A 25,735-nucleotide genomic window follows, 5' to 3' on the forward strand; every position below is an offset into this window, starting at 1 on the left:
ATGAACTACCTACATATGGAAACAACGAGAACAACAAAATTTTAATTATTACTATTACTAATGTGATAATTTTCTTCTATATTACAAAGTTCACGGATACATGATAGTATAAAATGTCCCGTAATAGAAATGATTAAACCAATTATAAAGAAAGTACGCATCTTATTAGAAGACACCTTATAAAATTTATTGACATTGTTTTGGATATTATGAAAAGATTTTGTAGATAAAATCACAACTCATTTGGATAAAAATATTGATGAAACAATTATTGTTATCATTCAAATGTGTCAAACACGTGCAATGTTACAAAATTGTTTGTGAATGTGTATTTAGACGAAATTGCTGAATTTTTAAAAAAGTATTTCTCATTAATTTTATTAAATGTGATTTAAAAATATTTTTTTTATCACATGTTAAAAAATAATAATATATAGCTTCTCGAAAATTAAAGAATTAAATATATATTAAGGTCGGTGGTCGACATCAATAAACTAAACACGATAAGTATCGTGTCATTATCTTAGACTAACACAATCTAAAATTTTCATATATGATGGTGATTATTAGCCAAAAAAATTAATCGACGTGCGTTGTATTTAAGAAAGTTTTTTAAAATTAACGAAAAAATAATTTTTATTTTTTATTTTTTATAATTATATTATTTTTTTCAATTTAAATATCTATTTATTTTTCACTAATTTTTAATAATATCCATCACACGGATTAGATACTAGTTATTTATAATTTTTGTGTGCGTGGATTAGTAAGAATAAATTAGATTTTAGTTGATAAATTGATTTCAATGAACTTCAAAAAATTACAATCGGCTCCACCTTCTCTAATCATGATGTCAACGGGAACCGGTTGGTGTAAGATTATTTTCATATTATTTTTTTGCTTGAATTTTCAGATTATTGAAAACTCGTAATTGTTAGAAATATGAATTTTATGTTTATTGTATCATGGTATTTATATTTTATTTATTGAAATTTAATATGTGAAATACAAATCTCATAAATAATAATTATAAAAATAAATTGGCCGTTGTAAACTTTCCGAAACCAGCGATTAGCCCACAAGGCACCAACAAAAATCTTGAAAAGCCACCCACTCCAAAGGCAGAAACCCAACCGAACCCCCTCCTCCTCCGCCCTCCAACATGGCGATCGCCGACGACAAATCCCCGATGACGGACGGGAAAGTATGGGGGCTGTTCAAGCTTCCGTTCCGAAATTCGCCGTCGACAACGACTTCATCTTCGTCCGATTTTGCTCAATATCAGCAGAATTACGGTCATGGAAACAGCATTAATCAGCCCCAGGTGGAGGCATCTGGTTCTCACGGAAACTCTGGAAGCTCGGTTTCTTCTGTGGCCAGATCTATGCTTCTCACACGACGTCGTTTGAAGCTCGATCCCTCAAATAAGCTATATTTTCCTTGTACGGTCGTTTCTCTTTTTTCTCTCTTTGTACTCCTGAGATGATTTTTTCAATTGTTGAGCTTAGATGGCGTCTCTTTGTAGTATATTGTAGTGTTTTTGTTACTATCTGGTGGATTGCAAATTATTGGTGAACATTCTGCTTCATCTAATTATATTAAGCTTGATCTGCTTTTCTTTCTGTTGTAATTTGAAGCTTCTGATTTGATGTTGCCTTAGTAGTTTAATTAATAGTTGATCTGATTTATATGGTGGCGAAGTCCTCTTCCCATATGTTAAAATTTTAGACTCTACAATCTTTTAATATTTTAAATTGATTTACCTAACTATCGTATTATTTCAAAATTATACAAAATTTACATATGAATTTTTTTAAAAAAATTGGGTCAGCCCGGGTATCATTGCATGTACCTCCGCCTCTGGTTACGTTGGAAGATAGTTGATTATGTGATGCGTAGAGGTTATGTCCAAAAAAATTACTGAGATGTTAGCTGGACATCGGTTCTCTTTAACTCTTATGTTTGAGAAATGAAATCCATTTATGTTAGTTTTATATTGGTGGTCTACGGATTAAAACCTGTTCTGCCCAGCTTATCAGACTCCGATGATGCAATTGCTGGTGTCTATAATCTACGTGCCTATATCAGATTATTTGTTGAAACACAAATTCCTTTTGTTTGTGCGCATGAACTCTTAGTTTTGTTTCTTTTACTCTTGCAGATGAACCTGGTAAGCAAGTCCGAAGTGCGATCAAAATAAAAAATACAAGCAAGTCTCATATAGCTTTTAAGGTATGTCGAGCATTTCTTTATTTTCATCTATTCTCTCTCTATGTTTATTAAAGATTGATATAGAGTTTGTGATTCGTCTATGGTTTACGATGGCCCTTTTTGGAGATTCAATATCATATCAGACTTGCATGTCATCAATTTTTTTTTTCTTCTGAGCGGTGTTTATTGTTGGATACTTGGTTTTATCATAGTTCCAAACAACTGCACCAAAAAGCTGTTTCATGCGTCCTCCTGGAGCCGTTCTTGCTCCTGGTGAGAGCATCATAGCAACTGGTGAGTTTTAACCCTCGGATTTTTGCACCTATTCAATTTTAAATCTGCGTGACTTGTGGCAAAGATGATTGACTGATGTATTTATATTTTTCTTTGGCTTCAATGTTTTTGTTAGTGTTCAAGTTTGTTGAACACCCAGAAAACAATGAAAAGCCAATGGACCAGAAAAGCAAAGTGAAGTTTAAAATCATGAGCCTAAAAGTGAAAGAACCAATGGACTATGTACCCGAACTGGTTTGTCAAATTCCTCTCTTATATTTATGTTTGATTGGTTATGGCATCAGATTTGGTTTATAAATTTGGATATGAATTGGCTGTTCCCTATTGTTTTATTGTATTCCTTACTGGATTTGGACCAACAGATGGAAAACTTTCAGTCCGGAGTGCTTATATTGTCGCTGTATGTCTCTTTGAAGTTTATTTCTTTGTGTTCTGATATCTTTTAATTTCGTTTTGGTTTAGTTTGATGAGCACAAGGATCAACTGACTGTGGAACAAATACTTAGGGTTGTGTTTCTCGATGTGGAACGCCCCAGCCCTGTGAGTGAAGATTTTATTTTGGCTCCTCAATCCTATGCAACCAAGGGCATATCGTTTGTTTCAGTGTAGACTGAATTATGTTAGCTCACATTTCTTTTAATCTAATGTTTCACTCTGGAAATACTGATCAATATTTGCTTTGTATTCAATCAAAGGCTTTAGAAAAATTAAAGCGCCAGTTGGCTGAAGCTGAGGCTGAAGTTGAGGTACGCAAGAAGCCTTCCGAAGACACAGGTCCAAAGTTTATCGGGGAAGGGCTCGTCATTGATGAATGGGTTAGCCTTCTTATTTTTCCTTTTTGTAATATGTGTTTGTTTTGGTTTCTATCTTAACACTTTTCTTCCTGGATTCTGATATGTAGAAAGAAAGAAGAGAAAGATACCTAGCTCGACAACAAGTGGAAGGGACAGAGTCTGCATGAGTGGAGTTTTTTTCCTCGAAAATCATTTTCTTTTTGCTGGATGTTAATGTGCTTTGCTTTTTGATTGATGTCCTTAGTTGTTTAACAGCTGGTATGTTGCCAAAGGGCAAATATTAGACATCTGACTCATCTGACTTTATCACTGATGGCGTCAAAACATGTAGCTTGAGGTAATATGTACGAGGCTTATTGCTTATTAATATATGTAGATATGTGGGTTTGTTTCTTTGAATGAGAGAAATCACTGTCCTTGCGCATTATATATATCACGAGTTTGTTTTGTAGTCTAGATCTTTTGCAATTATTGTTTGATCTCATATTTCATGTGTGAAGAATGGCATTTCTGCGTAAAATAAATATAATATCAATGTACTGCATTGGCATTTGTGATGAAATACAATTAAGAGTGTCGTGTTTGCGTGGCATGCACTAGGTGAACCCACGAAGTGTTCCATGAACCTTCCACTGGGCCTGGTCTTCTGATTACGGATAAAAATATCCTTAATTCGCCGCGTTTTTTTTAATTAACGTGGTAAATTTTGATTATTTCTTTAACATGGCATTGGTGCATTAGTTGCTTACATGAGTACGAGGATAACCTTAGGGATTCATTCGTACTATTTATTAACCGAAGTAGGGAATAACTGCTTTTCGTACTTGTAATCTCTTCGCGTGCAAAGTGGCTATAAAATTGAAGAATAATACAAGGTCTTCAATATATTGTATATATTTAAATGTCATGGACAAAAAACTTTGTCCATAATCTGCACTGTGTTGAAGAGAATATACGTCCGAAAATTGCACTCTTTCTAGCCATGTGAAACACCATCTGGAATAAGAATTTTTCAGAGGTTCTTTAAAATGCAGATCCATTGATCAGTGAAGAGAATCACACAATCGACAAACATACATGTCGGGGCAGAATGCAATGGGAACAAAAATGACAATCATGTCTATGAATATATATATCATGTTTGTTGGTATATAGGGAATTGAACCCTTTGTTTTTTTGTAAGATGGGGCCCGACCATGAAATTTATCGTCAAGTTGATGAGTACCAGAATCGTAGTATGACTGCACGGCCTCCCCCTTCGAATAGGTCGTGACTTGTGAACCATTCTAATAGTTTATCTCAGGTTTCGAATATATTTATAGGTCGTATCCTTAGCTGTAATATATCTTATACATAATGTACGAGGCATGGCAAAGAACGATGTGCAAGGCCAAAATTCTAATAGTGTTGTTAGAGCATTTTCCTCAGTCCTTGGAATTAATTATATACATGTTTATGTTAAGGTTTTACCAAGTTGTAGTTTTACAAGGATTTTGCATTTAAATTTTTTTGACAATTAGTAGAAATTAATATACTAGTGTAATACGAAAATCAAGGATCTGCAAGAAACTCAATTTTTAACATATACGGATCAAATACGACGATTTATTATATCCTTACAATTTCTCAAAAGAAAGAAAATGACAGCTTAACGAAAATTCGAAACTTCGTCTCTATTCTATTCTCTGACCGGAATTTATTTCCTTTAGACATTGTCTTTTTTATTTTTTATTTTTCCTGTAGACATGTGGGTGTCATAAATATACACACACTTTGAGTGTTAAGTATATTCGCAATAGATAACATCTAATTAATCAGAAAGCTACATTGTGTTTTTTATTATCCAATATAATATGCGAGTCTTCTTCTTAGACATTCCTCTACAGTTTGATTGATAATTGTGCTGTCACTGAATTAAAGCCTGTGGTCCATGATGATTCCCTTCCTTTAATTCAAGAGCCTTTTTAAACCAAAATTTTCTTTGAAATATCAAAAATATGAAATACGTTCCATTATAATTTACTAGTGTTACAACCCTTAATTTTCTATAAAAATTACAAAATTTACCTTTGTCGAAGTAATTTTTTCAACACACGCTCGTGACTGCGACTAATAAACTAATTTTTAAACAATATTATGTCGATTGTACAAAAATATCATTATATTAATATATAATATTTTTCAGATCCACACAATTATATATTTTCCAGATCCACGCAATAAGGTCGAGCAAGAGATCATAAAATCTTGTTTGAAGATTTCATGGTTTCAGAGGAAATCTCAGCACAATGTTGGGAATCACGTGACCATTTTGACGTATATTATTCAAAAATAGTTTTTTTAGCTACAGCCTAGGTGTATATTCCAAAAATATCATTAGCAAGAAAAAATCTTGCAATATTTATTAAAATTCAAGACGCTTATTTAAATTTCATGGGATGGAGTACTCATTTTCAATAATTAACAGCAGGTTTGATGTAAAAACAAAGTCTTTACTTCAAAGATTTACTCACATTATTCTCCAAATCCAGTAGGAATTAACCAAGAATTAGTACTCCTATAATCAATCCCTCACGATTTTTATTTGTTTCAAGACTTACATTATATTCTCCAAATTTTAACAACAATATACACATAAAACTCGAAAATAAATTCCATTCTTCAGTAATCCATTATATTATTTGCCTTTAACATCCTTAATTCCACTCCATGAACAGAAGGAAGATTTTAATTTTGAGTGAGCAATTAGCAGATGAGGCCAAAAACGGGAGAGTAAAACAAAAAAATCGCATGACAAAGAGAGAACCGAAAAGAAAAGACAAGCCAAGGACAGAAGTTAGATCAGCTATCACACCTCTTCTTTTGTATGCAAACAAACTCGTCCAAATATCGATGGCTACGCCTCACATGCCCATCTCTATTTCACGCCATGCATCCCCATGTGCAAATGGGCTCCAAACAGTCCCCCAAAATAAATAGATTTCACCCAAATTCTGTAAAAAAAAATTGGTGACACCTCGGATGTGATTTTATTGAATTCCAATGGTTACAAGGTCAAAAAGTGTAAAAAATAATCGATGGTCCTTTGGTAATGTTCTAAAGGCTGACATAATCAGACACAGTCGATTGCTGTTAAGGAAGTTGAGTAAATTTACACAAGAAAAAAATCCATCAAAACACGAAACATTGGGGGGGGGGGGGGGGGGGGATGGATTCAAGAATGCCAGATTCCACTTAAGATGCTGCGGAATCTATTACTAGTCAACTTTTTTACAATCCTTTTGGCATCTGATACTTCAGCTTCAGCAAGTTTTTCAATGTTCTTTAAGTAATCTGAATTGAGAATCTTTTTTCTTGCAGTGTTGCTACTTGTTAACAGCATCAATATAGAAAGCAGCACCTTCTTGTTACCTGAATTGACCTCCCCAGGATCAAGCATTTGCAGCAGTTTTCCAACATTCTGCTCATTCTGCACGAATTTCTTCCGGTTTTGAGGCAGAATTACCATGTTAGAGAGTGTCTCGGTTGCCATTTCACGAAGTTCGTATGATTTCGAATCTAGAAACTTGACAAGAACTGGCATGAACCCTGCATCCCCCATGACCTTCTTGGCTTCTTCTGATGTCCCGCACAGCCAAAATGCTGCTTTTAAGGCCAATTCTTGCACTGTAACCTCTCCATACCGAAGAAAGTAAAGAATATGATCCACGAAACCATAATTTATTAACAAACTCAATGAATCCTCAGATGAAAAGTATATGTTCACAACCCCTCTAAATGCCATCTCTCTTGTTTTTGTTAAATACGATGACTTGGGATCCAATATGCACACAAATGTACGAATTCCGCCTTCTTGAATAATCAATTTCCGAATTGATTCATCTCCTTTGGCCATAGTCTGCAATAAATCAAGAGAACGCATCTGAATCACCTCATCTTTACACTTTGGTAGCCTAACAAAAACAGAGACTGCCCCTTCCTCAATCATAAACCTCTTAATTTCTTCAACCCCGACGAGATTTTTCAACACCCCACATGCCAAACCAACCAATTCATTTCCACCTCCTGCATTATTACCGCAAATCTTTAACAGCGCAGTTACTCCACCATGAGCAGAAACAGACCACGCATTATCCGAATTTTCTGTCAACTTCATCAAACACCTTGCTGCAAATTCTTTACTCAATTCACTCCCGGAGACAAGAACTCTGATCAATGGAGCAACTATCCCAACGACAATCAACACACCTTTATGACACTCGAACCCTGAAATCAAGGACACAGCTTTAGCAGCCTCTTCTTGGATTTCCAGCTCTTGAAAATCAAGAAAATTCACGAGTAAACTTGTAAAACCATCAAGCTCAACAGCTATCTTTACGTATCTCTCATCTTCTTGAATAACTTCATTGAACTCAACGAGGGCTTCTTTCTTCATTTCCCTACTCCCGATTTTGAACCGTGAGAGTAAATTAGTGATATAAAACTTTATATCGTCCCTTGAAGCCGAGACACTAATTGGCCTCGAAACAACCAACGCGTAGCTCTGCCTAAGCAATCCCACAGCATAAATATCAGATAGACTCTTCACATGAGTATCCAATCTTGCAGAAAGAATATCAAGATCGCTTTGCATGAGAAGCTTCCCGCTGTAAGAAAGCTCCAGACACTGCTTTGAAAGCTCATCACAGTCCTTGAGGGTTGCCAAAATCGACTCCACAGTAACATGGAGTGACAAGTTTTCGCCGGATTCACAATTTTCAATGGCAGTGAGGCTGGACAAAAGCTCTTCGAGTTTATTTCTGATGGACTGCCATTTCACAGCGAAGACTTTGATCGAATGCGAAAGGGAAAATAACGAAGAGATTAGCAGAATAGCCTGCTGTAATCTTGGCTTTTCTGCGGCTGGTTGAGCGAGTGCGCTGTTATTTCCACCACCCATTTTCTAAATCTCACGAGTTTCGAAGACAACTCATATTCTGGGAAAGTTCCAGATTCTCCGGCGCCCGAGATTAAAGATTCCGGCTAGTGGCGAGAGTTGGAACTCGAGACCAAAGGGGATGGAGAGAGAGAGAGACGAATCTTATCATGATTCTGAAAACTCGGTCCAAGAAACAGGTGTTCATTTACCGAAATATCCTTACGGATGTAGCTGGATTATAGGGATTTTATGGTCATTGCACCAGATAATGCTTCTCTGTCAGTTTAAAGATCGTGACGAACGGGTAACCGCTGTGAGTTCATTTTTACCTCTCCTTTTTTAAAAAAATAATAATTATAATTATAAAAAAATGGAATAATAATATTCAGTTTATTGTTTCACGGATTACTTGAATCAATATTATTCCTGTGAACAACCTAAGTACACTGTCGGAATCTAGGACAGGCCAGGCTTGATGACGTGCATATCTGAGCATTACAAATCAATTGCTTATTTTATTTGCAGAATAATCCAATTTGTCTTATTTAAAGGGATACAAATAAATTTAGCAACACTATCATGTAAACAATATTTCAAATTTTGTCATCTATAAAAGGATCTTCCTTGATTTTATTTGTTGTGTCGTTATTAATTTATTGGGTTATTATATTAATTATTTACACTGTTAGTGGCTTGGAAATGCTTTGTAAGATGCGATTAATATTTGATGAATTCAATTGAGGATTTAGCACCTGTTATAGAATTTGCTACTATATTGAAAGAAAATAGTGATATATTTTTATTATTATTAAAATGACATATTTATTTATAGTGATATATTATTATTATTATTATTATTATTATTATTAAACTACCTATTTATTTCGAAGTAAAATTTACTCATACCTCGATGTAACAATAATGACATGAGAAAAGGGGAAAAGTAATAACATAAAGGATCCAAAAGATGATAGCAAGAGGAGTGATCTCTTAGCAAAATAAAAGATAAAAAATTATATATATAATTTTATTAAAATTCAAATTTAATCATCCTAAATCCCGAAAGGAGTAGATAGTTCACATATTGGCATGATCACTACCATAGACAACAGAAATAACGTGTGTTCGTAAGAAAAGTACATAAAGCACCAAAAGAGTTGGGCCAAATTGTTGTTATGTCGCAGTAAAATTCAAAACATGACAAAATGCCCATACATTTGTGAGTCGCCTACTGTTATTTTATCCCATCTTGTTCCGATGTGTGAGCACATGTTTTAAGTCGTGCCAAGTAATATAAGGCAGAAATTCCGTGCGATAAAAGAAAATTAACATAAACAATTTACATAATATTGAAGTCACGTGTACTCCTTTTCAAGAAAAAAGAAACACGTGTGCTCGCATAGATGCATTCATTATTCTTTTTCTTTAAGTGGGAGCATCAACAAATTTCATTTCGTTGGATTGATTTTGTTGTCACGGTGTTTATAGAAGAAAGAATACCATTAATCGTGTATGCGTTCTTGTTTGAAGCTCGTCAGTGTTGGGTAGAAATGATAATGCATTTGAATTTAGTAATTAAATATATATATTCTTGAATGAAACACCTTTGAGTGAGGAACAAGTGAGACCCGAACTATACAGCATAGGCATCAAATACCTTTGCTTCCAAGAGAAAAAATTAAATAGGGTGTGCAACAAAATCATGTGGATATTGTACATTAAAAAATTTAAAGATTTAATTGAGAACCAAGGATGTTTATTACCAACAAAAAAGAGACATTTCTCATACTCCATATAAGGCATACCCACCACTCCTAGGACAATAACCTGATTTTTAGGCGTGATGGCCATGTTGGTACATATTTAGCTAGCTGTAGTGCTTCACGAATGAACAAGTCATATTGATTTATTTCGTCAGTAAATTTTTAAAAAAATTTGGCTAATAATCTAATGCTTCCTAATTTTTCAAAGAAAATGGATATATTATTTATTTTTAATTTTTTTATTCGTATTAAATTATACTTTTACAATAAATAATAACAAGAGCTTAATTTATTCCACACGGCTTGCAACTTAGTGCGGGGAGTATAAATAAGGATGGAATGTGGACCGATTTATTATATCCCCCTTTATGGTGCTTGGAGCGAATGCAACTTGCCGAGTTTATCTTGAAGACTTCAACTACGATATAATTTCAAGAATCATAGAGGCATATTTTTCACTCTTCCATTCACAAACGGCTCATGTCTCTTTACATTATCTTTGTTTTCCGAATCGACAGTTTAAATTTTTGAAAATTTATATTTAGTAACATCCACACCAAGGGTGTATTCAATGTAAGAAATTAATTGAATTTTAATGATTTTGATAGATTTTAAAAGTCTAAATGTATTCGATTAAGACTTTTACATAGTCTATAGAAGTCTAGTGGTATTCAAAATAGACTTCCATGGAGTTTTAAAGAGTCAAGTGGTATTCAACGTTGACTTTTAAAAACTCTATAAAAGCCTAGAGCTATTCAAATTTTCAATAGAATTTTAATAACTTAATGAAATTCATTAATATACAAACACTAAAGCCTAATGTACAACTATAAATTGTTAAAAATTCAATCCAAAGATTGGATGAATTTTTAAAACTTACAACTCATAGACAAACTATTTATTTATATCTTTGTCGATTCACATCATCTTCTTCTTATCTTCTCTCCTCTCATCTATCTCTATCACTCTCTCAAAATTTTTAAATATATCTTTATATATATTTTCATCTTTCATTTTTAAATTTTTAATTTTTTGACTAATTGTTCATTTAATAATTTTTTCAATAGCAAAGAAAATTTTGAATTTTAGAATTTATTTTGTAATTTTTAATTTATGATTATTCAATAATAATAAAAGATGATAAAAAAAATATCACTTAATTCTTAGTAATTAAATAACTTCGTCGCAACCATGATTTCTTAAATTTTTTTTAGCATTTTCAAATAAAATATGTAAGCTATTATATTTTTATACAAAATTTATATCCACACAATGCTAAGTAATATTCTTTTCACATATATATTATCAATTCAAAGACAAGATTACAGATTAATTAATTGATATATTTTAAAAATTTACAAATATGCATACAAACCCACATATGATTTAACTTTTAAATAAGTAAATTTATTTATTAATATAAATATTGAAAAACTATTTCAAACTGAATATGTTATATATGTCAATTAATTATTAGTTAAAAAAATTAATAAAAAATAATATGTTATAATTAAGTATAAAATTTATAAAATTCTATAAAAAATTCACAAAAATCTATAAAAATCTTGTAAAAAAATCTACATTAGTCCACATCAATTTGTTTATAAATATGTGAGATTATGTAAAAGTTAATAAAAATCTATCCAATCCATAAAATCTATTATTTGAAAAAGTCATTAAAAATTATCAAAATTCTGAATTGAATACACCTCACTTACACGTGCAGAATGCTGGTTCAGTCCATGCTAAAGAAACAAATACCCCTCGGGCCTGCAACCATTTTTTTCGTCCTTAAATGTTGGTCCTTGAAATGGATCGAATTAAAATGTCCCGGCTGAGTGAAAAGTTAAACCAAACCGAAAGCATTTATCAATCTCTGACAAACGGTTTCATAGGTCGAGATGGAAGACAATAATTACTTGAACCATTTGTACGATTAGAAAATAACTGGGCACAAGCTCGCATCTAGCCCCAAATTTTGGTGCACATAGAAGGCCTTCACCCGACATCCGCAAAAATATTATTGACAATTAAAGATTGTAACGATTTAAAATATGCGGCGCATGCCATGGGGTTTGAAAGAAACACATGCCATATGGTCCTTGAAACAAATTTAGAACCTGTGACAGCTTTAAATGCCGCTCGAGTCTCGTCCAAAAATGAAACGCCTTCCCCAGTCTGATATGACCAATGCTCTAGTTCGCCAACTGACTAGTTTGCTGTATAAACGTACTTCGTTTTATTGTTCACATTTTTCACAGGTAACCCAATATTTCAGTAAAACGAAGTAGAAAACTCACCTTGCATAAACAGAATACCATAGCCATTGAGTGCTGTGACCAATTGAAACCCAATCTCCAGGAAGCTGGGCCGCAGTCTTCTCCCCTCCCAAAGGAGCAAATTGTCCAAAATGCTTGTACCTTCAACAATATCAAGGCATTAGTAAGAAAGCAATACATAAAACTATGTGATCATATGATAAGGCCATTACGCTCTAACTGAATAGCCATTTGTTGGTCAACCTTCATAGGATATTGAGTCAGGTTGTACCTGAAGGGGCGGAAACGGTGCCGTCCTTCACCCCTGAAGCGAATAGGACCTTCAGGACTTTTCTCACATTTCTCCATGCGGTTGAAGCAATCAGAAAGATAGGAACCCTGCTGTGCCGCAACCTGCAATGACATCAAGAAAGCATCACAGTTATAGCATATGCATCCATATCTACTTGCTTTAAAAATCCAGCCATAACGTAGCACATGAACAAAACCTGAGCAGTTGCTGGAAGATTCTTCATTTGAGAATCCACCTGAGAAAATGCTAACTTTAACTCTTCAAGGTTTATTTCAACTGATTCCTTAATGCCGTCCCCTTTTGAATCTTTCAGCAGATCAACCAAAGTATGCATTTGTTTGCTTTTCAAATAGAGTCCTACTTGAGGATATCTTTCACATACATCGTTAAGGACTTCATGGAATTCCTTAACCGTCAGCGTGCCAGAGTTGTCTGTATCTGCTTTATGGAATATAGCCCAGATATCTTCCTGAAAAGATAAAGAGATGGGTTTAAGTAAAAGGAAAATAATCTATTAGAACATTAAAATCAGTTATTTTAGCTTAGCTGACACAAAAAAGCCAATGCATGAGATAAACTCGATTTACCAGAAAAATTTCCGATTATTGTTGGGTCACATAGGCATCACCACACAATCATCTTGACATATGAACAGTTATTCTTATATATGTGATGCATGGTAGTCTGAAATTGGAGCCAACAAAGCTTCATTCAGCTCCACAAACTATTATTGTTTGTTACTGGATGCCTGTTTTGTAAACCGTACTTCATATTTCAAGACACTAAATTTGAAACATATTGATGTATTTTCCTAGTTCAGGAATGAGCTAAAAGCCTCAATCATATTCACTCCTCAACTTGAAGGAATTAAATGGACACAAGTGGAAAGCCAACTCAGATTATTCAGAGCATGAGAAAAGCACACTCCATCATGTGATTTGCAAATAAGATAACGGAATATAAATATGTCACCAAAACAAAATACAGCGTGGCAAGTTAATCAAAAGAATAAATTGATAGATAATAGATACCATGACTTTGCGCTGATTGATCGTGGCACAATCTCCAAGAGCATATATGTTGTCACATCCTTCTACTCTTAGCCACTCATCAGTTGCTAGTGCACGTCTGTTAGTCTGGGCAAGAAAACAAGGATTTTCATAGATTTCAACAAAAATAGAGCCAATTCGCAACTAACCATGATAAACATATAATGTAACAGACGCCAATTTTCAATACAAATTTACCTGACCAATTTGCTTCATAAAATCCATGATAACAGGGTGGGTTCCAATACCAGTTGACCAGACAACCATGCCATAAGGTATTGTGGATACTGACCCACCATTCTTAACTTCTTTAGTGGTAATTTCTTTATCTGATACATTTACAACCATTGCCCCAGTTTTCAAATTGATACCATCTCTCTGAAATTTTTCCTCAGCAAAAGCCGTAATTCTTTTGTCAAACCTGAGAATAATGTAGTATAAATGCTGTTAAGCTTGAATAAAAAATCATGGTCCAACAAAGTTGCCACAGAAAAATAGCTTCATTAACCAACGTGCAAGTTTCTGAACTCAAGGGAGTTCAATGTTTCAGGCAGAAACATCAATGCAAAGAATCGAACATTTTTGGATAGAGAGTCAGTTTTGATCACATCAACATTGGTAATAGTAGATTTGACAGTGGATAACTAAGTAGTGAACTCTGTTCAAGACAGCTACTGGTTAAAATCTATAATTGACGTTCAAATTTGCCCATTTATTGATCTACCTTGCCCATCAAATTTATGCATTAAGTTCTTTGAGTTTGTAATGAAGTATTACAAGCCTCAAGAACAGTCGTGCTACTGTAACGTAAGCACAACTCACCATAACACTTAACAAGAAACTTACATGTTTAAAATATGATCTGTAGCTTCAAGAAGTGTTATCTGAACTGCATCTTTAAGCTTCGGATATAGTTTCACTAGATCTTCAGTGACGTAATCATGAAGCTCTGCTGCAAACTCCACACCTGTTGGACCTCCACCAACAACAACAAAATGAAGAATTTTCTTTCTTTCTTCATCACTTAGATTAGGCAAACTAGCCCTTTCAAAGCAATCAACAATGGTCCTACGAATCTTTTGAGCATCTTCTATTTCCTGCATGAGAAGCAGTTTCAAGAACTAAGTTTGCAAGGATAAAGGTGCTGTGTATAACAATCTTCATACCCATAAGCCGGGGATGTCCAATCGCATGTATTTCTATGCACCACAATGGTATGACTAGGTTCAATTTGGGTCAAGGGCTAAAAAACAACTTAAATTTATCAATCTAAACACAAGAGGGGAAAATCAATTCATGTGCATGACAGAAGGATCATCGTAGACATAGCAGTAGGTAAGAGTAACTCTGTGGATGTTACCTTTAAAAAGTGGCAATTTTCGGCCACACCAGGAATGTTAAACGTATTCACACGAGCTCCAATGGAAATCACAAGGTAGTCATAATCCACAACAATTTCTTCAGTCTCATTTTGATTGCTAGACAAACTAGATCGACAATAAACTTTCTTATTTTCTGCATCAATCTTGTAGCACTCTGCTTCCCAATAATGAACATCTACATTTTTCTGCCAAAACATAATTTACTTAAAGCAATGACTAAATGCTAAATCATTATAATAACTTAAAGTGCCATTAGCTATGCCACTAAAAAGTTTCACTTCAAGCAACCGCCTACCAGCAACAAAAATATCTGAGGTGGAATTTCGTAATGTTCATAGCTTGACTTAACCATATGGCATAAAAGGAAACTAAAGAAAATTCATGAATTCGAATTAGGTACTCGACTAGGAATTTCAATTTGGGGGGTGAAATTGAATTTTTTTAAAAATAATTAATTATAAAAGAAAAATAAAATATAAATATATTACATGACATTACCCACAAAATAATAAAATTTACTATAGTTAAGCAAATATTCTGATAAAAGTTGTTTCTAAGAAACAATATTATTTAATTTAATACAATTCAATATTTCATCCATAACATTTTGTTGGTTCATAGCAATCAAGCCTCAGAAAAACGACAATAAATAGCACTTTAATCATTGCAATGCAATTAGTAACATAGAAATTAAGCGTTGCAAAAGATGATATAAAAGCATTATAAATTAACCTATTTCTTATATTTCGGCATTTTACTCACATATACTATGTTGCCCAATTGTTGCTAGTAAATATTCAAATCAATTAAGAAAACATAATTATATTTCTTAACATAACATTAACTTCTAATAATTCCAAATGTCTTACCTATCAACAAAAAACATGATGTATCTACCACACATATGTTACGTAGAGCTAAATCACAATCATATTACGGAAAACACAAATATGTTATATTATAGAAAAGAAAGGGTTAAATATAAAATCTATGATAAAATAATTACAAACATTTTAATAAAATAACAAAATATCTTATATTGCATTCTCAAGTGGATACATGGCGAAATGTTTTAAACACGAAAAGAAATTGAAGTATTGAGAAGATAGAAAAAGATAGACACACTGAAAACGACAAAAGAATAGTGACAGATGAAGAGGAGATTCGACTGTGGGCATTGGGTACGAGATGGGCTATTCAAATTGTATGGAATTCAGACTTGTGGAAGTTAGCTTAGTGGAATAACAAAAAAGAATTTTAAAGAACTTGGAGGGATAATTATTCATTCTGGGGAGGAAAATCTTATATTCTAAAAAATAATACACAATTTAGACTTCCATAAAATATAGGGAGGCCACTTGTAACCTCCCACCCTCCCTCCATCTCTTATTCGAAGAATGAGAAACTAGATATATATTACAATGGCATATAATAGAGCCATCAATTACGAACTCAAAGAAGGAAAAAACACAAAGGAGAACCTGATACTTTGATCAACTGCTTCCAACATAAAGTTAAGGCACTTCTCACTTGAAACTGAGTTCAGTAAAATGGAAAATACAGGTATTTCAAGGACAATGATAAAAATAATTTATGCTTCAGGAGAAAAAGAAAATGGATTGTAGGGCCCCTGTTATTATACTGACCTTTCTCACAATGTTGCGAATTGGTTCAACAATGCTGCGAGGTTCCACAGTGCCACATGTAACGCTAGGTAGCAATGGGGTGAATGCAAAATAGTTACGTGGGGATATCACCTGAACATCATACGAGGGGTCTTTCAGGTACTTCAAAAAACTTGTTCCAGCCCACCCAGTTCCAAGAACTACCACTCTCTTTTTCTTGCTATCATTCTCAGCTGAGTTGACAATATTCCCTCCATTCCCTGGATTAGCATCAGAATATGCCACAAGGCCCCCACCACTGCAATTGAGTTCAAACAAATGGAATGCTACTAAGTCTCCAAATGATCTTCATTCTATTCAATGTCAACAGGTGCTACTTCTCCTTAAAATTTTATCTATGTGTCATGTACAGTTCAACTTGTTTTCTTTTAAAAATTTATTGCAATTTGTAGATATTAAGATGTTCAGTTATGACAACAATTATGAGACTGTACCAGCAAGAAGTGCAGTCCAAATTTGTTATTAATGAATTTACATTAAAATTGCTGAATATGCATACGCACCACACCACAGCAAGGAAATATCAACTTCTTTCTTTATCACAACATAGGTGGTAATCAAGAAAAACTTGATGAGAATATAAACTAATTCATTTGAAAAGAAAGCAACAAAGAAATGTACGCTCCATTAGTCCTGAATTAAGTAATCATTGAACAAGTACTTGTCTAACTTCCAGAAAATCTCAGGCAACTAAAACTTTTCTTCAAATTGTAATCACTCATCCAGACAATATGATTAGCTTTACTAAGAAACAAAAGGAAACCAAATTTCTTAACAGACAAATTTGTTGTAGATCAAAGAAGTAAACCATTTATTTCCGTAATGTAATAGCAACTTAGATGAAATATTCTTCTTCGACAACTAATATATGATTTCCATAAGATAGGCGAGAGATTATGGGTTCTAAACCCAGTTGTAGCAATCCCTCACATTACTTGAAAAAATAATAATAATAAATAAATAAATAAATAATAGGCGAGAGATGAATTTCCTCAGTACTAGTCAATGGTCAATTAGTCATGGATCTAAACCAGTTTACCTGCCATTAATGCTAATTAGTTCTGAAAACAACAATCTATTCCATCTCCAATTCAACCGTAAGAAACAAAACACCTCAGTCCATTAGCTGCGAACTAAATTTCATTCATTGTGCAGCGTCCAACGGGTAAAATTGTGCTACCAAACCATCTATCACAGCTTAAACATGGTCAATCTAACCAAAATACAACTATTATTTCTAATCGAAGAAAAAAAGTAACAATAAAAAGGAAGACAAATCAGAAAGGATTTTAACAGCACCAAGTTCAGCAAAAAGAAAAGAACAATTGAGACAAATAACAGATCAGCGCACACCTGACGGTGAAAACAATCAACATCTTAGCCAGCGAAGAATTTTCACGGAAAGTTCTAGAAAATTTCTGAAACACCGTCATTTTCTGCATTTTTTTGCTCGTTTAACCTGAGATCACCAGAGAACAAAAACACGATAAAAAGAATCAAGTAATCTAACACTCCAAAAAAATCACATGATTTCATATATGTACTGTACTACGACAGGAAAGAAGAAGTTTACTTAGAGAGAGGAATAGTGTGCGCTAATTTCTGAGTTCTCGTTTCTTCTTTGGGGGGTTTGAACGAAGACGAAATGACGGACTTCCCAAATACGTGGGAAAACGTGGTTGTGTGCGCTGTATTCGAACATTGAGTTTAGCTTTGCCTGACTTGGAGCACAAGAAGCAACACGTGTTTTCTTTCTCTTTTCGTGAATTGGGGATTTGATTCAGGATCCACATCTGATTTATCTTTGGTCCACCAAAATTATTAGATGTATATTTTTGTTTACAAAAATAAGATCGAGTATATATATATTTTTAGGTGAATTTATGGTGCACGGAGGTTTGTTGGGGAAATTAATACCTACTTTTGCATTTAAATTTAAAAGTGAAATTTTTTTCTCCTTACATGATGTTCATTGGAAAAAAAAAAATGAAATTGATAAATATTTACCCTCTTGAAACAATATCACAAAGATATATCTCTTGTTGTATGTTTTACGTGGAATATGTACTATTTTTACGGGATTTTACTTGATATAACTCACATCAAACGTCTTATCGATGTGTTTGAATTGGTGATAAAAGTATTTGAAATAAAATTATACTGAAATAACTCAAACAATATTTAATTGACTATTAAAATTTTATTATCAATTGGATTTATTCAAACAAACTAATAAATTTAATATTATGAATTTTATATCCTTAATTTCATATATATATATATATCAATTTAAATACAACCTAAAAATTAGATATCTTCATTACATATTAGTAAAAATGTTAAATAATCCAGTTACATATAACAACTATATATGAAGTTCCAAAAAATTAGTCAATTTAACCGATTCTTCTTTCACGTATAATTTAAAATTCAATATTTAACTTCCATCATATACTAAGTTTGTGTTCAGATAAAATGATTTGATTTGAAGATAAATTTGAAAGATGGATTTGAGATGACATTAATCTTAAATGTATTTCAAATTCTATTAACAATAGATGAATTTAAAATTCACTCTTTGTAAATTAATCAAAATAATTAAATATATTTAAAATAATTGAATTTGAAATCTGTAGTCATTTCATCACAACATAATCTGAAATGATATAACATAATAAGATGAACTTGCGGAGATTTAGCAATTAAACTCCATATTTTTTCATAAAAAAGAAATCTACACTTCTCTTCTCTGCTATTAATTTACAAACCAAACAAGCCACCTTTGTATTCAACTAGAAGGGTTGAAGATAAAGTGGCTTGAAGCTACTAATGTCACAACAATAAACATAAGAAAATTCTTCACATTGCCAGTTCGATTCCCATAAATAGTTCTCTCTGAGCAAATCCATCTTCATGACCAGAAGAAGGAAACAGGGCAACTGAAATATCTTCAAGTTTCTTCTTGCTTAATCTAAAACGTGGAACCCTCGACTGCTTTGGAGCATTTGGGGCTTCAACCTCGTTGAAATCCTCGGAAGTTCCCATGTTTCGGATTTTTCGGGGTGTAGAGTAGGCAAAATGTGACTCCTTTGCTATCAAAGTCTGTTTGGGAAAAAAAATAATGATAAGTTTCAATAGGTCAGCATATATATTTTAGAGAATGAAGATCGATATTCGAGGTTTCTTTAACGAAGTCAAAGCTTATACCGCTTCTCTGATGGCATTTGACACGAAAAACAGCCTCTTCAAATCATCGTGCTCCACACCACATAGAATCCTAATCTGATTAACAAAACCATAGCTCTTAATTAGCAACACACGACACAACTGAACTTCATCCCAACTCACAAACACCAAAAAACATCAGATATTTAACAAATTAATGCTAAAAAAACATGCATATATCACATTCTCAGGCCAATTAAAAAAGTATCAGACACACGATCACAAATATCCTCCACAGCATCTAAAACAAGTATCAAATTAAAGATGTAAATTAAACTAACCAAAATTTCCTGAGGCAAGTTTTCAAGTGCAGATTTATCCGTAGGGAGAAACGAATCTTGAAAGCATTGTCTCTTCGGAATGGAAGAATAATCATCGTCATCTCTAAATTCTGTACAAATTTCTGATAAAGCGACCCTTTTTCTCCCAAACGAAGAACTTCTCACCAGCCCCATTCCATAACCTTCACTCGCCCTTTCCATATTTGAACCGCATTTCACCGCTAAAGCCATTCAACCCCGCTTCAAAGTCTAAAATCCAATCTATAACAACCAAACCACTGATAACTTCCCCAAATTCGTAACCCCGACACGAATCTAGCAAATTTACTAAAAATGGCAAGAACCCGAGATACAGTACACTACTCTTAAAATTGGTTGTGAATCCTTATATATAATGGTAAAGAAATCTTGATCAGATGGAGGAATGTACAAGGAAAAAGGTGCAAATGACTCGGTTTTACGAAGTAGAAATCAAGTTTCTTGTCTCAACCGTCTTATGTATACCTACCACCCACACATGTCTTATATATACGCTCACACCGAGTCAAAGTTTTCTATTGTAAAGAAAATATTTAAATAACATTATCTTTTCCATTTCTGGACTATATATGCGGAGTAGCGAGAGATTTCCGAAGAAAAAATCTTGTGAAAAAAGAGAGAGAGCGAGACTCCATACATGAAGTGCAGGGAAACTAGCCGTTGGCGGAGGACACGTGTCGCGTACACAGAGGTTTGAGGAAACAGCATGGGTACTTCGAATGACGTGGCGGGTAGTGGTCGGTCGGTTTTGGAAATCAAAATTTAAATATATTGCTTTTTATTTATCAACAAATGTCTACGATTCTGACAGGTGGCCAAAAGAATAATTTGACGGTCTAGATTGATGAGAAGTGTGAGGAACGATTCTAAATGGGCGGCTCACGGAGTGACTGCTGTCAATTGCGCGTGCCAAATGGTTTGCTGAGTCAAATGAACGCTGCCATCAGTAATCAACACATACTAATAAGGAAAAATATTGTATATATATTCCCCCTGCAAGCCATTCCGGCGTTACTGTTAATGAACACGTCATTCTTTGCTTTTGTTCGAACTTAACCATATGGACAGTGCCCAAAACTATCGAGAAGTTGACACTTGTCAAATTTTGACACGTGTCAACTTTTCATTGCATGGAGTTGACAAGTGTCAACTTCTCAATGGTTTGGGACACTATCCATGTGAGTAGGGTCGAACAAACCCGATTGGGGTTCATTCCATCCTACATGTAGGAGCACTACCCCCATGATAGAATCAGGATCCAAATTTAACCACACATACATGGGGTCCACTAATTTTTTTAAAATCACATATGTGTGTGAATCTTGTCCATCCAAATCATATGGGCAGTGCCCCCACATGTAGCATCGACCTAACCCCCGATTGGGCTTTGCAAGTATGGGGCATTTATTAAGAATAGCCTGGCCCAACGATACATGCAGCTCCTTGAGAGCAGAGAGCCCTTTATTTTGACAAATCCGAGCAATGGAAATGCTGCGCAAATTCCGCAAAATTCTTCCTCCCGTAATTTTCCCAAAATAGACTCTCCGCAAAAGCATATTTCCGGAGCTACGAAAAAAAGGAGAGAAGAATAGAAAATCAATTAGAATATTTTTGGCATTTCATTTTAGAAAAAAGGTAAAAAAAAAATTGGGTAAAATTTTTAAATTATTTTCATAACTCACATCAATGAAAAGCCTCTCAACACGCGGGCATTTCTTGAGAAAAAGGGCAATATCAAGAGGGTTGACGTGGCTCTCTCCTCCAACAAGCAAGTGAAGTTCTTTTAATTTCCAAAGGTCAAATTCAAATTCCATATATCCACTCTCCTCAGATCTTGCACAAAGTGCCTGAATATCAATTTGAAACACAACAATTATCGTTAGTATTTAATAAAATAAAATAAAATAACTTATATGAAATCAAACCAATGAATAAATTTATACCTCAAGAATAGTATGGTTCACAGCGAGCCTGGTGACTCTAGAAAGATCGATCATCACATCCTTTCTACGAGGAAGCAACTGGAAAGCTCGAGGAGAAGTGATCTCAAAGACCACATCACTCAGATACGGCAGACGACTCTCGAATCTGAACTCGCAAATTTTACCATGGTAATGAAGTGTATGAAGACTAGGTGCCTTAATCCTTATTGTCAAAATACCTTTACAATTTTTCACTACCAACACAGTAAACCATTTTAAATCTCGAGCGTAATTCTTCAAATTGTAGAGAATATCGCAGTTTATAAATTCTGAAGTCATAAGCTTTTGACAGACGGAAAATATCACTTGCATGCAATGTAAAGGCGGGGACTGAAACATTTTGCAATGTTATTTGCCGCAGAGGGCACAAAACCTGTGGCTTAGCTATTAAATCTAGCTCACATTTGTTTAGTTTCAAAATTATTAGCTTCTCGATATTTGAAAGAAAAAAAACTTAGCATGTGGTTCGCTCGGATGCGGCGAAATTTCAATCTAGGTCAGTGATTCCAGATCGAATATCCTTGTGTACCCGGTATTGCACAAGGTCCATTTGATTCGTAGGATCAAGATATAAGCAAATCGGTACATATTGAAAATTTTGAGGGAAAAGTCACGAATAAATTTTACAAATTCTTATTTTGAAAATATACTTGCATTCTCTTTTGTAAAGGAGAGATTGCGACTAAATTTCCAAGAATTTACGAATCTTTTTGGTAATATAGAAAGGCTAGCTGCTCCTTGAGCAGCAAATAAGCCAAGATTGATTCAACGATTTCTTCGGGGATGTGATAATATTCGGTTCCCCTCGTGGCTTGATGGTGAAGCCATTTTAAAATGGTGAAAGGAAAAAATATTGGAAAGCTTGAATTTCTGAAAGGACTGTAATGAAATGCAATACTCTCTTTGGAGGGAATACATAGGAGGTAAGACCGCAATATATATTAGGGTTTTCAAATTGTAGAAATCATTCAGATTTGTAGAATTTGATTTAATTATATAATTTTCCGCATAGGATTCTAGTACAACTGAGGTGAATTGGATACATAATATACATCGACCATAGAACCATAATTTCAAATAATATTATAGCAATTTAAAATATATATATATATACTATTTTATTAAGTTTGAGATACTAGCTTAGAGTAACTAAGCTTGATGTCATGGTCTGTTTTAATAATTATATATATTAATAAAATGTTAAAATTTTAATGCAAGTTATATGTAGTTCAATACTTAGAGTCATTGTTTCTTGGGGTTTAGGTTATATGTTCAATTCTTTCTGAAGTCATTTTTTTATTCTTTTATTTTTCAATTTATTTTTAAATTTATATATCGAAATTACAGTGTAGTCCCTCACTATTTCTTATAATTATATTTTGATCATCATTTAAATATAAATCAAATGAATTATAAAAAATATTATACAAGCACTCAACGCGTGCGTCGGTGCACTAGTATTTATAAAGTTTGAATAGAGCAGTAAAAAGAATTTTATTAAAAATATATAGCTGATCTCAAACTTAAAAAGTCTTGAAATCGAAAACAACTGTGATTTCTTGTGTCGACGGGTGAATTCACTACAAGAAAATATTGAATAGACAACACCTTAAAGACAACGATTTTAAAAAAAAAATAGTTGTCTTTTACTTTTTAACAACGGCTTTAGTGAAAACCGTTGTCTTTGCGCGTTTTTTTTTAAGCAAACACAACGGTTTATAGAAAACAGCTGTCTTTGCTTAATAAAAAACGCGCAAAGACAACGATTTTTAAAAAAACCATTGTCTTTTAGCTTATTATTTAGGCTACAGACAACGGTTTTGAAAACTGTTCACTACAACAAAAGCGGCATACGACAACGGATTTTTAAAACTGTTGTAACTGAGAGTGTTGTTGAAAGTCCGCTCAACGACAACGGTTTTTACCCGTTGTGGTAGGTGGAATTTGCGACGGTTTTTGAAAACCGTCGCTACTTAAATTAGCGAAACCGTCGCTACTTAAATTAGCGACGGTTTTGTATCAACCGTCGCTACTTAGCGACGGTTTATTATACCGCCGCTAAAATGAGCGACGGTCAGCATAAAGCCACCGTCGCTAATTTTAGCGACAGTCTTTATTCATGCTTTCTATCGCTAAGTTGTTTCGAAAAATAAAATAAATTTCTTTTAATAATTTAATAAATATAAAAGAAACTAACAATCGAAACTAAAATCGTGTAAGAGAGAAAAATTTTAAATGTTGTGAAATAGTAAAATCGTGAAAGAGAGATAAATTTTAAGTGTTATGAAGTAGTAGTGAGAAAATTTTTATGTGTTATGAAGTAGTGAGAAAAATTTTAAGTGTTGTGTGAAGTGATAAAATTATGTAAGAGATAAAAATTTTAAGTGTTATGAAGTAGTGAGAAAAATTTTAAATGTTGTGTGAAGTGAGAAAATTGTGTAAGAGAGAAAAAATTTTAATTGTTGTGGAGGAAAATACACTGAAAATGGAGATATTTATAAAGAGTTTGCGCGGTATTTTGTTAAACCGTCGCTAATTTCAAATTAGCGACGGTTGTCATAAATGCGTCACCAAAAAAACGTTGTCATAGAACCGTTGTCTTTTGCCCTAAAAAAACGCTGAAAGACAACGATTTTTAGTAAACCGTTGTCGTTACACCCTAAAAGACAACGATTTTTAGAAAACCGTTGTCTTTGACCCTCTAAAAGACAACGGTTTTTACAAAATCGTTGTCCAAACGCAGCTACGACAACGGTTTTCACTAAAACCGTTGTTAAAAACTATACGACAACGGTTTTTTCAAAAAAACCGTTGTCGTAGCTGCGTTGTCGTTGGGCGTTTTTCTTGTAGTGGTTGTCTATGAACTTGTTTTTTGTTAAAGACAGAGGGAGAAAGGTTAGAGGAAACTGTCCAACCACACTGATATAAATCCTTGATACCTTTTAAGAAGTAATAAGGAGCGATTAAAACTCCAAGGTTTCATAGCCAAATTACGATCAATCTCCTCGCCTTCAGGAAAGGTAAATTGAAACTGGTTATTGCTAGCACTTTCAAACAAGTAATCCTCCAAAGTTGGTTGACGGTGTCCATAAATGATAACAAGTCACGACGTAAGAATCTTGCCTATTAATCCAATCGTAACCAGACGCCTGCCTTTCTCCACCACATAATCAATGGTGCCATCCTCTGGTGTGAAAGTGAATGAGGTCTACTAGTTTATCAGCTCAACCATGGTATTTTTGTAGGCCAAATCACCGTCCGGGGAAGAAATTGTACTCATCCGAGATGATGACGACAATTAAAGAGACTGTGAGAAAGTTTCGATCACAAATTTTTCACTCAACCGTCATTGTAGTTGAGTAGCCAACACAAAAGAACTGTCAAGAACCATACTCTCATAAATAACTTTAGAGACTTTTTGTGACGCCCCGAGACTCGGGATTGACATCGGCGTTGTTTAACAATCACACAATTTAAAACAACCAGCCTCGTAGCACAGTGTAAACCGAAACTTGTTTATAAATCATAATTCAAACGAAAT

At 33.8% G+C, this 25,735-nt stretch overlaps 5 protein-coding genes across 7 annotated transcripts; 1 reads left to right on the plus strand and 4 right to left on the minus strand.

Annotated features, from left to right (window-relative positions):
* The first annotated feature begins 1,044 nt into the window (after positions 1 to 1,044).
* Positions 1,045 to 4,654, plus strand: LOC142527360 (vesicle-associated protein 4-2). 2 transcript variants are annotated; one of them, XR_012815453.1, is made up of 8 exons: positions 1,045 to 1,442; positions 2,162 to 2,232; positions 2,424 to 2,505; positions 2,621 to 2,739; positions 2,968 to 3,045; positions 3,201 to 3,320; positions 3,407 to 3,636; positions 4,334 to 4,654. XR_012815453.1 is itself a non-coding variant. In XM_075632138.1 (7 exons), the coding sequence occupies exons 1-7, from the start codon at positions 1,163 to 1,165 to the stop codon at positions 3,464 to 3,466; spliced, it is 810 nt and encodes a 269-aa protein (XP_075488253.1). In that variant the 5' UTR covers positions 1,045 to 1,162; the 3' UTR covers positions 3,467 to 3,755. The 2 variants fall into 2 exon arrangements, 1 of the variants encoding a protein (XP_075488253.1); XM_075632138.1 differs by lacking the exon at positions 4,334 to 4,654 and having other exon boundaries at positions 3,407 to 3,755.
* Positions 4,655 to 6,305: 1,651 nt separating this feature from the next.
* LOC142526870 (uncharacterized) lies at positions 6,306 to 8,537 on the minus strand. The gene has a single exon (XM_075631505.1). It carries the CDS (start codon positions 8,236 to 8,238, stop codon positions 6,514 to 6,516), a length of 1,725 nt encoding a protein of 574 aa, XP_075487620.1. The 5' UTR covers positions 8,239 to 8,537; the 3' UTR covers positions 6,306 to 6,513.
* Positions 8,538 to 11,707: 3,170 nt separating this feature from the next.
* On the minus strand, positions 11,708 to 18,431 carry LOC142527317 (external alternative NAD(P)H-ubiquinone oxidoreductase B2, mitochondrial-like). 2 transcript variants are annotated; one of them, XM_075632084.1, is made up of 11 exons: positions 18,241 to 18,431; positions 18,021 to 18,116; positions 16,629 to 16,905; positions 14,961 to 15,167; positions 14,447 to 14,697; positions 13,799 to 14,021; positions 13,583 to 13,687; positions 12,748 to 13,020; positions 12,531 to 12,652; positions 12,281 to 12,400; positions 11,708 to 12,199 (listed from the first exon to the last, which is right to left on the minus strand). In XM_075632084.1, exons 2-11 carry the CDS (start codon positions 18,107 to 18,109, stop codon positions 12,112 to 12,114), a joined length of 1,755 nt encoding a protein of 584 aa, XP_075488199.1. In that variant the 5' UTR covers positions 18,110 to 18,116; positions 18,241 to 18,431; the 3' UTR covers positions 11,708 to 12,111. The 2 variants fall into 2 exon arrangements, with proteins under 2 accessions (XP_075488199.1, XP_075488198.1); XM_075632083.1 differs by having other exon boundaries at positions 18,021 to 18,126; positions 18,241 to 18,379.
* A 936-nt stretch (positions 18,432 to 19,367) lies between these two features.
* Positions 19,368 to 20,790, minus strand: LOC142526894 (F-box protein At1g61340-like). The gene is made up of 3 exons (XM_075631544.1): positions 20,174 to 20,790; positions 19,875 to 19,949; positions 19,368 to 19,769 (listed from the first exon to the last, which is right to left on the minus strand). The coding sequence occupies exons 1-3, from the start codon at positions 20,402 to 20,404 to the stop codon at positions 19,527 to 19,529; spliced, it is 549 nt and encodes a 182-aa protein (XP_075487659.1). The 5' UTR covers positions 20,405 to 20,790; the 3' UTR covers positions 19,368 to 19,526.
* An 883-nt stretch (positions 20,791 to 21,673) lies between these two features.
* On the minus strand, positions 21,674 to 22,473 carry LOC142526165 (putative FBD-associated F-box protein At1g61330). The gene is made up of 3 exons (XM_075630419.1): positions 22,156 to 22,473; positions 21,895 to 22,059; positions 21,674 to 21,778 (listed from the first exon to the last, which is right to left on the minus strand). The coding sequence occupies exons 1-3, from the start codon at positions 22,471 to 22,473 to the stop codon at positions 21,674 to 21,676; spliced, it is 588 nt and encodes a 195-aa protein (XP_075486534.1).
* Positions 22,474 to 25,735: the final 3,262 nt, after the last annotated feature.

The sequence above is a fragment of the Primulina tabacum genome, chromosome 15, assembly GCF_025594145.1.
Source record: "Primulina tabacum isolate GXHZ01 chromosome 15, ASM2559414v2, whole genome shotgun sequence".
Lineage (NCBI taxonomy): Eukaryota > Viridiplantae > Streptophyta > Magnoliopsida > Lamiales > Gesneriaceae > Primulina > Primulina tabacum.

What these genes read in the sequence shown, in the direction of transcription:
- LOC142526894 (XM_075631544.1), bottom strand. Translation starts at nt 20,404, where the DNA reads ATGGCTTTAGCGGTGAAATGCGGTTCAAATATGGAAAGGGCGAGTGAA. An exon ending in ACTTGCCTCAGGAAATTTTG is followed by an intron (nt 19,950 to 20,173) that starts GTTAGTTTAATT and finishes TTTGTTAATCAG; the next exon opens with ATTAGGATTCTATGTGGTGT. An exon ending in CAAATGCCATCAGAGAAGCG is followed by an intron (nt 19,770 to 19,874) that starts GTATAAGCTTTG and finishes TTTCCCAAACAG; the next exon opens with ACTTTGATAGCAAAGGAGTC.
- LOC142526165 (XM_075630419.1), bottom strand. Translation starts at nt 22,473, where the DNA reads ATGACTTCAGAATTTATAAACTGCGATATTCTCTACAATTTGAAGAAT. An exon ending in TGAACCATACTATTCTTGAG is followed by an intron (nt 22,060 to 22,155) that starts GTATAAATTTAT and finishes ATTGATATTCAG; the next exon opens with GCACTTTGTGCAAGATCTGA. An exon ending in TTGAGAGGCTTTTCATTGAT is followed by an intron (nt 21,779 to 21,894) that starts GTGAGTTATGAA and finishes TTTTTTTCGTAG; the next exon opens with CTCCGGAAATATGCTTTTGC.
- LOC142526870 (XM_075631505.1), bottom strand. Translation starts at nt 8,238, where the DNA reads ATGGGTGGTGGAAATAACAGCGCACTCGCTCAACCAGCCGCAGAAAAG.
- LOC142527317 (XM_075632084.1), bottom strand. Translation starts at nt 18,109, where the DNA reads ATGCAGAAAATGACGGTGTTTCAGAAATTTTCTAGAACTTTCCGTGAA. An exon ending in TTCGCAACATTGTGAGAAAG is followed by an intron (nt 15,168 to 16,628) that starts GTCAGTATAATA and finishes ATGTTTTGGCAG; the next exon opens with AAAAATGTAGATGTTCATTA. An exon ending in TCAATCAGCGCAAAGTCATG is followed by an intron (nt 13,021 to 13,582) that starts GTATCTATTATC and finishes TTATCTTTTCAG; the next exon opens with GAAGATATCTGGGCTATATT.
- LOC142527360 (XM_075632138.1), top strand. Translation starts at nt 1,163, where the DNA reads ATGGCGATCGCCGACGACAAATCCCCGATGACGGACGGGAAAGTATGG. An exon ending in TGGACTATGTACCCGAACTG is followed by an intron (nt 2,740 to 2,967) that starts GTTTGTCAAATT and finishes GTTTTGGTTTAG; the next exon opens with TTTGATGAGCACAAGGATCA. An exon ending in ATGTGGAACGCCCCAGCCCT is followed by an intron (nt 3,046 to 3,200) that starts GTGAGTGAAGAT and finishes ATTCAATCAAAG; the next exon opens with GCTTTAGAAAAATTAAAGCG.